This window comes from Babylonia areolata, chromosome 2 (genome assembly GCF_041734735.1).
Source record: "Babylonia areolata isolate BAREFJ2019XMU chromosome 2, ASM4173473v1, whole genome shotgun sequence".
Classification (NCBI taxonomy): domain Eukaryota; kingdom Metazoa; phylum Mollusca; class Gastropoda; order Neogastropoda; family Buccinidae; genus Babylonia; species Babylonia areolata.
In genome coordinates this window covers 43,765,903-43,781,287 of record NC_134877.1, presented here as the reverse complement: position 1 = coordinate 43,781,287, position 15,385 = coordinate 43,765,903, and the positions used below count along the sequence as shown (strand labels likewise).

General features: G+C 41.9%; 1 protein-coding gene across 8 annotated transcripts in view; it reads left to right on the top strand.

Annotated features, from left to right (window-relative positions):
* Positions 1-15,385, top strand: part of LOC143301638 (uncharacterized) — a 171,570-nt gene that overhangs the window by 127,403 nt on the left and 28,782 nt on the right. For all 8 annotated transcript variants that reach the window (XM_076616097.1, XM_076616082.1, XM_076616089.1 and 5 more), the window contains 10 exons: positions 1-29; positions 1,508-1,723; positions 2,755-2,979; positions 3,839-4,369; positions 5,711-5,866; positions 6,410-6,697; positions 8,464-8,535; positions 9,176-9,233; positions 12,712-12,845; positions 13,900-14,727. The exon at positions 1-29 is cut by the window's left edge and continues 205 nt beyond it. In XM_076616097.1, the coding sequence (XP_076472212.1) occupies positions 1-29; positions 1,508-1,723; positions 2,755-2,979; positions 3,839-4,369; positions 5,711-5,866; positions 6,410-6,697; positions 8,464-8,535; positions 9,176-9,233; positions 12,712-12,845; positions 13,900-14,727 (2,537 nt within the window). The remainder of the gene's footprint in view (positions 30-1,507; positions 1,724-2,754; positions 2,980-3,838; positions 4,370-5,710; positions 5,867-6,409; positions 6,698-8,463; positions 8,536-9,175; positions 9,234-12,711; positions 12,846-13,899; positions 14,728-15,385) is intronic.

Here is a 15,385-nt window from a genome sequence, read left to right as displayed (position 1 = left end):
AGAAGGATTCCCTGGAGCATAGGTTACAGGTCAGTGAATGGGGCTGCTTTATACACACACACACACACACACACACACACACACACACTTTAGTTTCATAACTCATTTCATCTGGGAGAGAATAAGTCCATCTTCACAGCTGAACTCATAGCAATGCTAATGGCATTACATTTTATGATATCCTTTCGAAAACTATATTTCAGATTCCATTTTGTGTTGATTCTAAATCCGTTCTTCATGCTATTAAACTTTTTAAGAAGCAGGTAGGTATGAACTCATTATTGAAATCAACCATTTGATTCACAAACTCTTATTAGAGGCTCTTGCATAACCTCTCGCTGGATTCCATTCTTATTGCAGTTTTTACTATAATGAAAAAGTTGTCATTTTGGCTAAAAATGGAGCTACAAGTTCCATGAATGAGTTAGATTTAAATATCTCGCTTTCGCGACAGTAATGTTCACCATTGTAGAATAAGTCTAGATTTAAATATCTCACTTTCACAAGAATGTTCACAATGATAGAATAAGTCCAATGGTCACAATTTCAGCTTGAAGAAAAAAACACTAGTAACTCTGAGTTACATAAAGATATACAGAAAATGTATGAGGCAAATCATTTCTGTAATCTGCAGATGTAAAATGAATTGTTTTAAGACCAAGAATGTCGGTAATGTTTCTTCCATCTGTGGTGCTTACGTAACAGCCAGTCATGTACTAACTTGCCATATGTTGAAGTCTCACATCCCTGAATTGAAATCATCTTCAGTGTTGACAATCTTCAGCAGTCCATTGCTAAAGTATGACTTTTTCAAATCCTTGTTTAATAGTCCAGTTGGTTCGCTGTTGTAGTTGTTAGTTTTTCATTAGAAAGAAGTTATATTGTTATGCTTAAAAAAAAAAAATCAAACAAAACTTAAATCAATCATTTTCTGTGTGGACACATGCACGCACGCACACTTTCACTTACTCGCATACGTACACAGTAATTTCTTTTCCCCCCTCAATTTTTTTCCTACCCTCGTCTAATATCACTTACAGTGAAAAGACATTAAACTGAGAAGGAGCGAACACACACACACACACACACACTGTTGTTCTTGTCATTGCAATTTATGTGATTTTATGTGTGTATGTGTTTGAGCTGACACAATAATTTCCCCTGTTAGGGATTCATTTTAGTGGTCTTGCATTGTATTGTACTGTACTGTATTGTATTGTATTCCATTGTATTGTATTATACTGCATTGTATTGTACTGTATTGTATCACACTGTATTGTGAAGTCCGTTTTTTGGACTCGAAGGTGACCATGGGTCCATAGATCAGATGTAAGATAGGTGGCTGTGCGTCCAGAGGTGACTTATGAGGCAAATCCGGGCCCTGAAGTCTCGCCCAATTGTGGGACACGAGTGAGTAGGTGCGTCGTGGCAGTGGATGCTGCTCGGGCCTTGCGCACAGCACGCTTTGTGTTGTATTGTACAGTTTGCGATGATGTTGTCCCTCCAGACCCAGAGTCCTGGTGCGTCCAGCAAGGAGGTGAGCCTGCTGTTTGCTGGAGGCCGGAGAGAGGAGCCAGTGGGCAGCAGTGGGTCGGTGTCAGAGGCAGAACCCAGCACTTACCAGGACCCTGACAGTGACAGCACCATGCGGGACAGGCCCGAGGATGTGCTCCAGAAGCGCATCAAGGAACTGGAGAATCTGGAGAGTTATCTCCGGCAGCAGGTCAGGATGTGGGCTTTGAGTTTGGGTCCTTGTGTGTGTGTGTGTGCGCGCGTGCGTGTGTGCATGCATGCGTGAGAGTGTGTGCGTGCGTGTGAGTTATCTCCAACAGCAGGTCAGGACTTGGGCTTTAAGTTTGAGTTGTTTTGTGTGTGTGTGCGCGCGCGTGAGTGTGTTTTGTGTGTGTGTGTGTGAAACATTAGGGTCTGTTCACTGTGATTCTGAAGAGTGTGAATTACAATCCTGGTTCAGGCAGACAGTGACTGAATTAGTGGATGGTGATGAGAAAGCATGGGCAGAGTTTTGCGGATGTTTTAAACTACATTATCATCAGTCGTTCTCTTCACTGCCCAAAAAATCTGAAATGTTCAAAACAGTTTTGAAATAATAAATTTGTGAGGCATATTTGGTATGTGCTCCACAATACAAATGGGAAACGACAGAAGAATAAAAGCAGTGAGGCATGCCCAAACACATTGTTCATATTAACAGCACTGAGAATTGCCTCGTAGGACAGATAGTTCTGGTATAGTGCTGGAGAGATAGAGAAGGTAGTCGTCTTGGGACACAGTGTTGTAAAACAGCTCTGTTTTATTTTATGTAGTAAATTGGTTAAACAGGTCAGGATGTGAGCCTGAAAGCAATATATCATACTGTTAAGTTTCTTTCTTTTATCCCTGGATGTCAGAATTGGGAAACTATGAGCCATTTTCTTTCTTTGGGTCTTTAAGAGGCAGAGAGACTGAAAGGAACATATTCTAGTGGTTTACTTTTCTTTCTGTTATCCTTTATCCTGAATCAATTATTGTAATATAAAGAAATAGTTTGTATATTTCTGTTTGTGATTTTTAGCTGAACAAAGTTGAACGGCAGAATTTGGAAACCATGTGTATGTTTCTGCCTTTGGGTGTTAGACAGACAGACTGAGAGACTGAAAAAAAAAAGTATACTACAGGCTACATTTCTTTCCCATATCCTACACTCATGATTCTACAATCAGGAAATGATTTTATGTTTCTGTCTGCGATTTCCAGCTGAGCGAAGTGGAGTCGGACAGAGAACAGCTGCATGAGATCACTCGCAAGGACAAAGCCACGATTCATGAGCAGAACGTGCGCATCCGTGAGCTGATGCTGCAGGAGAGGAACCTGCGGTCCCAGGTGTCCAGCCTGGAGGACAGTGAACGCTCCCTCTACAATCGCTGCAGTGAGCTGGAGGACAGCATATCACGAATGGAAGATCGAGTCCACGAACTAGAGGTATGAAACCTGGAAATGACCCCTTTGCAGTCAGCTGGGGTATTAACAAAATGGTTTGATTTGTTTTGAACCAGAGGTATGCAGTGCTCCTTCTGCTGCAGTTGCAACCCTCTTTTCTTCTTTGTTTGTGGCCTGCAACTCCCACATTCACTAGTATGTACATACCTGTATGACCGTTTTTACCCTGCCACGTAGGCAGCCATACTCCATTTTCGGGGGGGTGCATGCTGGGTATGTTCTTGTTTCCATAACCCACCAAACGCTGACATGGATTACAGGATCTTTAACGTGTGTATTTGATCTTCTGCTTGCGTATACATATGAAGGGGGTTCTGGCATCAGCAGGTCTGCACATATGTTGACCTGGGAGATAGGAAAAAAATCTCCACCCTTTACCCTCCAGGCGCCATTACCGAGATTCAAACCCTGTTTTGTTGTTATTGGAAGAAAGATGGTCTTCATGTTTTGTCCTTTTTTGTTTGTTTGATTTTGTGATTTTTAGAAATTTGAAAATGATGTTTGAAATTATGTGTGGTAAAAGTATTAGAGATCTTTCAGAATTATGTTTTGTTGTGTTTTTTGAAGAAAGATGGTCTTCATGTTTTTTTCCTTTTTTGTTTGTTTAATATTTGGTGACTTTAGAGGAGAGCAGTGGATGTGAAAGCTGGAGTCCATTCATCAATCAGAGGATGATTTATGTAGTGATTAGACTGATAGTAAACTGGGAAAAAGGGGAGGGGAAAGAGGATGTAAAACATAGGACCAAGAAGAATTACAAGAGACAATCCTTAAAGAGTTGGTTTTTATTCCTTGATGGAACCATAACCACAACGATGACCTTGGAATGACCGTGTTTCAGGTTCATGAGCGCAGACTAAAGGAGTTAGTGCGCAAGCTGAAGCTGGATGAAGAGGTGTGGCTCAGCAAGTCAGGTGACCTTACAGCCTCCATGGAGCAGCTCTCTTCCTCTGAGGTCTCACTGCGCAAGCTGGTGCAGGACCTCCAGATCGAGAAAGGGGGACTATCCGACCGCGTCGAGTACCTCGAGGTCCGCGTCAAGGAGCTGGAATCACTGGAGACCACTCTGGTCCAGAGGCTGAAGAACTATGAAAACGTGGAAGCCAGTCTGCAAAGCCGCCTGCAGCACACGGAGAATTCTGAAGCAGCGGCACACAGCAAGGCATCAGAACTGGATGTGATCAACATGGATTTGTCGGCACGGCTGCAGCGTGCAGTGGAGGAGAACGCAGTGCTGTCACAGCACGTGGCGCAGCAGCAGGGGCAGATTCATGAGATGGACCGCAAGCTGTCTGCTGCCACTGACGCCCAGGTGTCGCTCAGTCAGCATGTGGATAGTCTGCAGAAGAGTGAAGGGCTGCTGCAGAAGAAGGTGAGTGACATGGTGTGTTGTATTGTTATGCATTGAACTGTGGTGGTGGTGGTGGGTTTTTTTTTTCACAGCAGATTTCTCAAGTGAAAATGATTAACTGCCTGTATGTGATTTTTCAGGTGCGTGAATATGAGCTATGTGACATTGATGCTAGTCACGAATTTGCAGTGCACAAATAGGGTGCGTGAATATGAGCTACGTGACATTGATGCTAGTCACGAATTTGCAGTGCACAGATAGTGAAAATGATTAACCCTTTCGCTGCCAGGAAAATAAGATTTAAGTGAAATCTATTTGCCAGGGTTTTTTCACAAAAAAACGGGTATAAATTTTCAAAAAATTCTGTGCTCTTTGTTATTGGAGAAAGACCCATAAAAGTATATATTTTCTGAAAGATAAATGAATAAAGAACACAAAACACACGATGTTTTCCCATTTTATATATTTTTAGTGACATGCTGTTGTTTTGAAATCAATGGGGGTTTTTTGTCACATTTTCAACTTGTTCATTACTAACATTAGTCAGGTATTTTGCACTAAAATATCATATTTTCTGGACAAATGGATATCTGCATACACAAAATCATACTAGAACAACCACAATAAAAAAAAAAAATTAAAAAGAGATAGATATACAATGCATTGTGACTTCTGCAAGTGATAATATGGATGTGAAGCCACGCCCCCTCAGTCTCCACCCCCTTCCTCTTCACCCCTCTCACACGGTCACTTTATCCAGTTCTCATCAGACCGCGTTGGCTGAGTGCCAAGAAGATCGCTTGCACTGTCCTGCTAATAAAAATTCAGTCACTTCTGTCGTCTGCTAAGGTTTGCACAGCCGGCATCACTCACTGATAGTCGTATCTTGGCCACTCTCTTGATTGTTCCCTTTATTTTCTATCAAATTGTCCTATAAATGTTCATCACTGTCTTCTTTGAGTTTACGCTTCAATTCTTTCTGAGCATCAGCAAAAGAAAGCAATCTTGGTTGATTTAGTTCGCTACGATCGCATGTCTTGACATGTCAGTCCGACATTTTGTTGAGCGAGCGAGGAGAGGAGCCAGGAACACTGGGACAGTAACCCAACAAAAACGTTCAAATAAAGGACTGCCTCATGACGTAGATGGGGTTTCTAGCTATGAATAGAATCTAGAATGATTCCCCAAGCTAAAGCTACCAGCATTTTTGTCAACGAACTGAACGCAAAGCAGGGAAAAGTCAGAATATTTCGATGACGAGTTATCTCGTCATTGTGGCAGCGAAGCGTACATGCTTGCCATAACGAGTTATCTCGTCATATAGGCAACCTAGGGGTTAATTGCCTGTATGTGGCTTTTCAGGTGCGTGAATATGAGCTACGTGACATTGATGCCCAGGCTCGTGTGCGAGAACTGGAACAGACAGAGGAAATAATGAAAGACAAAATCAACCAGTTGCAACGTAATGAGAACAGACTGAAGTCTCGCCTTGTGGAGTTTGAAACAGTCGGCAGCCAGGTAAGTTTTCAAGTGTATCATCTGGAATTGTCAGTGGGCTATTGTTTCTCAGGATACATTAAAACTGAGCTCAGAATTATGAGCTGAATGAAGGTATGAGTGTGTGCATGTCGTCAGAATAACACGTTGAAGCATTAATAACAACGACAGCAGTCAGTATTTCAACATCTTATAGAATGTTAGAGGTCAACGATTTGACCAAACAGTTCATATTCTTTATTATTTTGCATACAGTGACGGTATGAGAGAAACGTCTTGTTAGTGTGAAAAATTATTGTTTGCTCCTTTGCTCTAAACATTATCATTGCTATGTTTCTCTAATTTTGAATTATATCAAGAACATTTCATTATTTTGTAGTTCTCTTAACTGTGTTTCGAAGTTGGTTTGGATATATCTTCTTTTTCTTTCATTTTTGTTTGTTTGGTATGGTTTGTTTTGTTTTATTTTGTATGTATGTTTGTGGTTTTTATTCATTAGAGGACAGAAATTACTGCATGGCCTCTCATCATGAACTGCATCACATTTTTTTCCCTTCCTCCCAGGTGTTGGAGAACATGCCTCCAGCCCAGAAGCAGCAGCTGCCGCAGCAGTTGGAAGAGTGCCAGAAGCGTGTGGTCGTACTACAGCGGCAGTTGGAAGCCGCTCAGGCAGAAGTGCATCAGTCCCGAAGGGCTGAGGAAGACGCCACCTCCGTGAAGGTCCCCACGGCCGCATGGACAGAGATGCGGGGAAAGGTGGCGCTGTTAGAAGATGCAGAATATCAGATGAGCGAGCTGGAAAAACTGAATGCTCGGCTCAGTGAGAATATTCTGCAGCTGCGACAGGGCAAGGTGAGAGTGACAGGCTCTGTACAGGGTGGTTGTTTTTTTTTTTGCTATTGTACGGTGATGTACCATAAAGTTTGGTCTATTGAGCGCACTGGTATATAAGCTGCACCCACTAAATTTTGAAAAAAATTGAACTTCATACACACATAAGCCGCACTGGCTTATAAGCTGCACTTATTACTGGTACCGGAACACAAACCGATACTACAGAAAAGCTGTCAGTACTGTAGGTTATGAAAAAAACACAAGCGGAAACAACACAAAGAAAAGCAAGCGAAAATACTGCTAGTGCCACACACACAAAAAATAAACACAACGAAAATAAGATCCATAATTTAGGGATAGTCATATTTATTCAATGTCATACTGCTGACTGAATCCACTGAAATCTTCGTCTTCAGTGTCCGAGTTGAAGAGAACCAGCGCAGCTTCCTCCGCCATCTTGTCACTGACTTCAGCCTCACTTTCACTTGATGAACATGAACACAAGGTGGAGGTTGCTGCTGGTTCGTCGCTTGCACTGTTGTCTGCTAGGTCGATTGCCTTCAATTTGAAGGCTGCATCATAGGCATTTCGTCATGTTTTCGGCATGATGAGGGTGTGCACTTGAGCAGAGTCGACCTGAATGCTAATCTGAAGGCTTTAATGTGTGCGGATTTGATTTTTAAAACGTGAACAGTTAGTACACTAACCTGAAGCTCACCCGGGATCGTTAAAATCCTCAAATAAGCTGCATCATTGTATTAGCCGCAGAGGTTGAAGCTGAGAGAAAAAGTCGTGGCTTATAGACTGAACTTTACGGTAATAACATTGCTATCTATATCCAAATGAAGAAAGTCACAGTTTGTATCTGTGCCTAACAATGTTTGGACAGTCATAGTATATGCATGCAACAGGTCATGCTTTCAATCCATTTTGCAGTAGTCACCTGATATTTGGTCCTTTGGTGCCCAACCATACTAGCCTCAACTACTTTTGATTTCTCGGCTTGGATGGAGTAGTATTTTGCGCAGGACAGGATTTAGACCTCATGTCAAAGTCAGCACCAGTGGGTCACTATAAGTATGGTAAATTAAATGGAATTTTATGGAAAAGGTTTCCTGTTTTTCTCTTTTAGTTTACCTGTGTGACAATTTGCTTTGTCAGATAGTCTATCTGACCACCCTCATCCTCCCACCACTGTTTTTGTCTGTGTTGTCATCTTTGTTCATGGGCTGTGACTCCCACATTCACTCCTATACAGGAGTGGGCTTTTACGTATATGACTGTTATTACCCCGCCATGTAGGCAGCCATACTCCGTTTTCAGGGGGGTTGGATGCATGGCGGGTATGATTTTGTTTCCATATCCCACCGACATATTCCACCAAACGCTGACATGGATTACAGGATCTTTAACATGCATATTTTATCTATATGCATATTCAGACAAAAGGGGGTTCATGCACCAGCAGGTATTCAAATCTGTTGACGTGGGAGATCAGAGAAATCTCCACCCTTTACCCACCAGGTGCTATGACAGGATTTCAAACTCAGGACCGTCAGATTGAAAGTCCAGCACTTTAACCACTCGGCTGCTGAACCTATTGTGTCTGTGTCAGTATAGGTTCTCTGATTCTGGATACATATAGCAGAAAGTTTCCTGCCTCAGAATCAAAAGCTGAACTTGTATATTTCAGTGGTTTCACACTGCCTTACTATGCTGAATCAATTCATTAGTCCAAGAACAGTTCTGTGTGCATGGATGTTCACAATTCTTTGTTTGTTCAGGGTTCCTGTGGGCATGAGGTGGAACTGGAGGTTCTGAAGAGGAGACTCCACTCCTATCAGAATACCGTCCAGGTAATTGCTTTGTTTTTCTTTCTCACGTCACTCACACACCTGTTAAAGTAAAAATATAAACCATAATCTTATAAGCTAATATTATAAAACAAATTTTGTACTGAACAGTTGGCTTTACATTTGTTGCTTCCATGCATATTTTTGAAAAATCCTATTTTACATTAGATACATTTTTACATTGACACAAGGACAGTCAGCCACTTGAAACAGATGTGATGTCAGGCAGACCTGACACCAGAGGTATGTGGTGATAACCAAAATGGAATGGGCTGAGGGCAGACCACAGCACAGACAGTAGAACAAATCACCAGCACTGCAGTTCACGAAAGCACTACAGATATAGCTGAATGGGTTTTTATTTTTTCTTTCTTTTAAAAAAAATAATGTTCAACAAAAGGAGTATGAATGCAAGTGCTGTAAGCCACAAAACTCAACAAATTCATCACGGTCATTCAAATCTTTTGATGCATTGTCGATCAGTTCGGTTTCTGTGTTGCACATTATTAAGTGTTGCTGTTTGTGTGTCTGTCTTTGTGTGTGTGAGTGTGTGTGTTACACAGAAAGTAACATTGATAGCGTTGTGTTCGTTCCTGTGCAGGGATTTGATATTGACATGTGCCATGTTTTTTGTGTTGCACAGAAATTGAAGCATCACCTGTCAGAGGGGCAGGTGCCCTCTTTGCGGGCTGCTGACGAAGGTAAGAGTGAATACTGGAATAATTGTTTGTGTTTGTATTGTTGATATTGCGTGCATGAGTCATTCCTTGTATTGACACATGAATGTTGTTGGCACAGCTCATTTATTGTTCACTCAGCATGTTTTTGTTTTTTTTTTCTTTCATCTGTGACCTGTATAGTCTAAAACGGATGAAAGGAAATAAGTGTGTGTGTGTTTGTGTGTGCATACATGACTTGTGTTCCTGTGCATTCTTGTATTCATAGATGTTTTGATGGAAAGGATGTATTTGGTATGAATGCATGTCTTTGTGTATGTGCCTTCAAATGGTGCAGAGTTATTCTTGATAAGTTTTTTGTATGTGTGGATGTCTTATATCTGTGTTGATATTAGTGTGTGTATCTGTATATATATGTTTATTTCTTTTTTCTGTCATTTTGTGTGTCGGGGTGCATGGGTGTAGGTGTGTGGGTGACTGTGTGTCTGTGAGAGAGAGTCTCTGCTTCTGCAGTTTGCTCACTGATGCCTGATGTGTGTATCAGTTGTTTGTGTACTGTCCTGGAGATGTGTGAGACATTATTTGTTTGTATGCATGGGTGTGTGGAGGGGTGGGGTGGGGGCTTGTGAGAGTTAACATTTGTGTGTACATCTGCGTCTGTTGCTCTGATAGATTGATCAACTCGTCAGGTGTGGTTGGACATGTGTCAGTATCTGTGTAAGTTATTGTCATGTAGATCATGAGTTTGTAGTGGTACGTATATCTGTGAGTGCAGCTGTGACCATGTGTATTGTGCTCACCTGTTGAATTTATTCTTGCATTTGTACAGTTATGACCAGGTGTGGAGCATGAATGTTTGTGCTTCTGAATAAGCAGGTGTGACCTTGTCAGATAGCACTGAGCTCTGAGCAAAAAAAAAACAACCCAAAAAACCCATCCATTTCTCTGTCTTCTTGTTGATTATGAATTGATCTCTCTTGTGTAAGTGTGTATACAGTAAGACAAAACAAGCAGCAGATTCATAGAGTTGAACACACAGAAACACACATACACATGTATCACACACACACACACACACACACACCTATACATATGACAAACACACATACACACAAGATATCTGCACACACACACACACACACACACACACACACACACACACACACACACACACACACACACACACACCCACCTATACATATCACACACACACACACACACACACACACACACACACACACACACACACACCTATACATATCACACACACACACACACACACACACACACATGCACACACACACATGCGCGCACACTATACAGGTGGAAGACAGGTCTGTTTTTTGGGTTGTTTTTTTTTAATTTGTTTTTTTATTCCTTTGAGTCAATAGATCCCCCCTTTTCCATAGAAACTGTCAGAATCTACAGCCTAATTCTTATGTAGCCACATTGCCTGGGATGTATTTTTTTTCCTTTTTGTTCTGTCTCGGTTTATATGCCCAGCATTTTCCCTCTACAAACACACCAACTCAGTGTCACCTGCTTTGTAAGATGTGGTAATCTGGACTGCGGGGCAGGGTTCTAATCTTCTACTTAGTTCAGCACACACGTACGGATGGCCTAGGCTACGGCCAATGAACAGCATGGGAAATGAGCCAGTGAGGCAAAAATGTACAATCCATAAAACACCATCTCTCAGGGCGACAGCTGGCAGGTAGGGCATTGGCTGAGGGGATGCAGTGATCAGGCGACAGCATGACAAGTGACATAGATTCAGAGGATCATTGAGGGAGGCTAGACTGATTCACACAGTGTTTCGTGTCTGGTGGAAGTTTGGGTGTTGTCACATTTTGCAGGGATTGTTTTGCCAGATTGTTTTTTTGTGAGACAATTTAACTGTTTGTCGGGGTTTTTTTTAGTGAGGCAATATAACTGTAATCTTGTGTTTACAATTTCTGAAACCTGTCACAAAATGCTATGGCTTCCACCTGTGTATAGAAGGCTGATAGCGGAAAGGTAGGTAGGTGACCAAATCAACACCTGTTTCATACCGTCTGATTGTTTGTGTAATGTGAGAAGCAGAGCACAAACAGTTTATGTCTAGTTGATATTGTGATATGGGTAGCTTTATCATCTAAATGGTGTTCTAGTTTTCATAAACTTTACTCAAGGTGCTGGCTTTGCTGTATTTGAGGAATACAAACCCACACAGGTGTGTCTGTGCAGTTAAGACATACTTCTTGTACCTTTGCCAAGATGAGTAACCAGGGACTGTGTCAGTGTGTCATTTTGTCAACATGTGTCGGCAGGTTCTTTGAAGAGCAGGTTTCTTGATCAGTATGAGAGTGGGCATTCAGTGAAATAGAACAAATCTGTCATTTTCTGTTGGAGCTGCACATTATGTCACTGTGAGTAGGTAGGTACAAAAAAAAAAAAAAAAAAAAAAGATCTGTGCCATGATTGAATAATGAAAGAAGGTTCAGGTTGAACCAGTAATGATTTATGATACAACCCATGTCAACTTCTCATCATTAGATCATTTGGGTGTTTGGACCTAAACCTTGTAGAAAGTTGGTATGTATTTTTTAACCTACCATCACTGTTGAGACATGTACGCTTGAGATTTATATGTTGCACTGTATTGTGTAGTATTAGATGTTTGGCCCTGGGGAGAGTGTGCCTTTGCAGTGCCATGCCCCACCCCTCACCCCCCCTTTTTTTCTGCAAGTACATTTACTACAGAATTTAGCCACTTTGTTGACATGGCTTCTCTTTTATTTGTACTAAGTTCTCTTTTATTTGTACTAAGTGTGTACTGTACACTATACTTTGATTTATTGTCTCATCCAAAAGACTAGCACCCAGACCACTACTCAAGATCTGGTGGAAGGGAGGGGGTAGAAATACCAGTCTGGTCTGGGACTTGAACCCATGGATGCTTTGCTTCCCAGTTTGGTGCATGACCATTAGGTCACCAATCCAGATGTTCATCACAAGGTCATACACACTGGAGTTTACTTTCTATCCAGACAGAGGAAACGGGTCTCATGTCAGTGATCTGCTTGCAGTGTATCATTCATTCCCCTTGGAAAGCATGTTCTATTCTTTCAAAAACAAAGAAATTAAAAAAAAAAAAGACATTTAAACAAAGCCATGAGCTAATCATATTATATAATATAGATTTTTTTTTTGTTTGTTTTTTTTTTTTTGGTCAGACCTTTTCCTTATTTCTAAGCGCATTAACGCACAAAGTTTAGTATTCCAATACACACGTTGTAGAGACTGACAAACATGACCATTCCTTGCCTGTACACATGTGTACATTCTCTCTACCGCTGTTTGTGTGTGTCCTTCCCCCTATTTTTTGTCCAGTTTGTCATATATATATATATATATATATATATATATGTGTGTGTGTGTGTGTGTGTATACAGCTTACATACACAGCTATATATATACACACCTATATACAGTACAGTGCCGCTGTTTGTGTGTGGAACAGGTCAGGGCCCAGAGAGCGAGAATCTCCCAGCACGCGATCTGCAGTCGCTGGAATCAGAGAGGGTGCTTCAAAGTGTGCGTAGCCTGACTCAGCCACCCACCGGGCTCCCGCACACACAGGACCACCTTGTACAGGTGAGCGACACATGGTGACCTCTTCGTTTTCAGAAGGAAAAGAAAGGAGACTTGATTTGTGTTAGTCAAAGTCAACATGGATTATTTTTTTTTGGCTTTAGCCCATACAGAAAGAGTTCACATGCATGAAAGTATTGAATACCCATACTGAACACATACATTCCTGATTGTTTCTTTTTATTACTGAATATGCTTTATACACAAATTTACCGAAACTGTCAAGTTGTTTAAATGAATGGGTGAGTAAATGCTTGAATGAATGAAGGATGGATGTTTTAGAAACTGAATTTATGTTTGTAAAATATCTGGAAAGAAAAATGATATATATTAAACAGTTGGTGCAGGTTATACGAATACAGTGTATGGTTGCTGTTTTTTAATGTTTATTTTGTTCTTGTTGTTGTGAGTGAATTTTTTTTAAAGGTAATTTTATTGTTTCCAATTTCAGAGTGTAGGTTAGAGATTTCTTTAAATAAAAAAAATCATTAAACAGTATGATTTTCTGTTAGGAGATTAACAGAAAAAACAATAATGAACAAGAACTAAATCAACTTCAGTGCCACAATCTGTCAGTGATTAACACAGTAAAGATAATGAAAAGGAGAAAATTTTTGAAGTGCATTATTGCCATTGTTAACATCATGTGGTATTTATTAATACGATGGTGAAGAGAAGGATTCTGAAGTAAATCATTGGTGTTATTAACTTAAACTGTTTATCTCAAACTGGATGTTTATCACTATTGATTCTGAACAGTTAGTTTCTCAGGCCTATAGTGGTGTTATTTACTTTATAGCAGATGTTCAGAACATGATATCGTGTTTCAAACCCACAATGGTGATATTTACTTATTGTATAAAACTGGATGTGCACTACTGATACTCTGAACCTGTCATTTTGTTTCAAGCCCATGAGTTGTTATTAACTTGTCTCAAACTGGATGTGCATGACTGACAGTGTGAACACGTTGTGGTGTTTCAAGCCCACAGTGTTGTTATTAACTTGTCTCAGACTGGTTGCGTGTAACTGACACTGTGAACACATGGTGTTTCAGGCCCACAGTGGCGCACTACAAGCCGGGAGAGCCCAGGGAGTGGCTTCAGCCGCCAGTGTGCCCGAGGAGAGCCACTGGCGCACGGTGGAACTGAGGTGTCAAGCTCAGCAGGAGGGGGAGCTGAGGGGAGCGTCCCCCTCTATGCCGCACGCCTCAGCCACCACAACCAGCGCTCTGCCTCACCAGGAAGAGCTGATGATCGGCCTCAGCCTTCCTTCTGAGAGCGAGCGCGGCAGTTTCAAATCACAGAATGACACGGACTCCGAGCGGTCAGGCATATCTCACCCTCACCTGCGTATGGTAGGGTCGACTACGCACCGGGGCTTCCCTCCCACCCCGGGTGTTGTGCCGGCACCACGGGGGGGAGGGAAACAGGAGGCCCCACCTCCACCCATGCCCACCACCACCAGGCCACCCACGTCAACGACGTCACCCTTTGCCCATCAGCAGCACAGCATAAACTCTGGTTTCGTCACGGACGATTCCTTCTACCTGCCCAGCTCCGCCCAGTCAGAATCGGAAAGCCAGGAGGAGGGGGAGGCTCCGCCTTTACCCTCCACAGCTCCACCTGGTGCCGTGACCCTCTTGTCCCCTCCTTCCCTCCCACAGCCCACACCCTCCTCCAGTGCTGACAAAACATTTGTGTCGGCAGCCTCACTGCCGAGTGCCGGACAGAAGGGGGGAGAGGGTGTGAAGGGCGGGGAGGGGGGGTCAACAGGACAGAAGGGGCGAGCACAGACCATGCCACTGCAGCCCTCACTGCAGACCACCTCGGTAGTGGGGCTCAGTATCAGGCAGAGGATTGCTCAGATTGAAAGGCAGCTAAAGGTGAGTTGTGTGAGAAGAGAAAAGATATCTGAAATACTGTTATTGATACTTATATAGGGCCTTTCTGAAAGGCAGCTGAAAGTGAGTCTCCGAGAAGAGAAAAGGTATCTGAAATACTGTTATTGATACTTATATAGTGCCTTTCTGAAAGGCATGTATGAGAAGAGAAAAGGTATCTGAAATATTGATGCTTATATGGCACCTATCTTTGATCAGAGACTTGCAGAGTCATTTGCACAACAGGCTGCCGACCTGGGTAGAGCTGACTGGCAGCTGCCTTTAGGGGCTCATTATTCATCTCCATCTGTCATGTGCACACACATGGACATGTGAATAAGAGTGAATTTTTCTTACATGGTTGTGTGTGTATGTAATTTGAGTTGTAAGTCCGGTAGTGTTTATGTTGATGCGTGTGTGTGTGTGTGTGGACAGCACACAAATGAAAGAGTTGAACTGGAATAAGCCTGTCATTTATGCAGTTGGTCATATTATTCATATTATTAAAGAATATTTTCATAGTGTGTAACTGCAGAGCACTTCCCGCTTCGCAATGACACTAAGAAGATTAAATGATAAATGTAGTAATGCCATAAGTCAGAAAATAAAAACTATTATCATATTGTTGACAGTTACCTACATCAGTTAAAAGCTGTTAAGA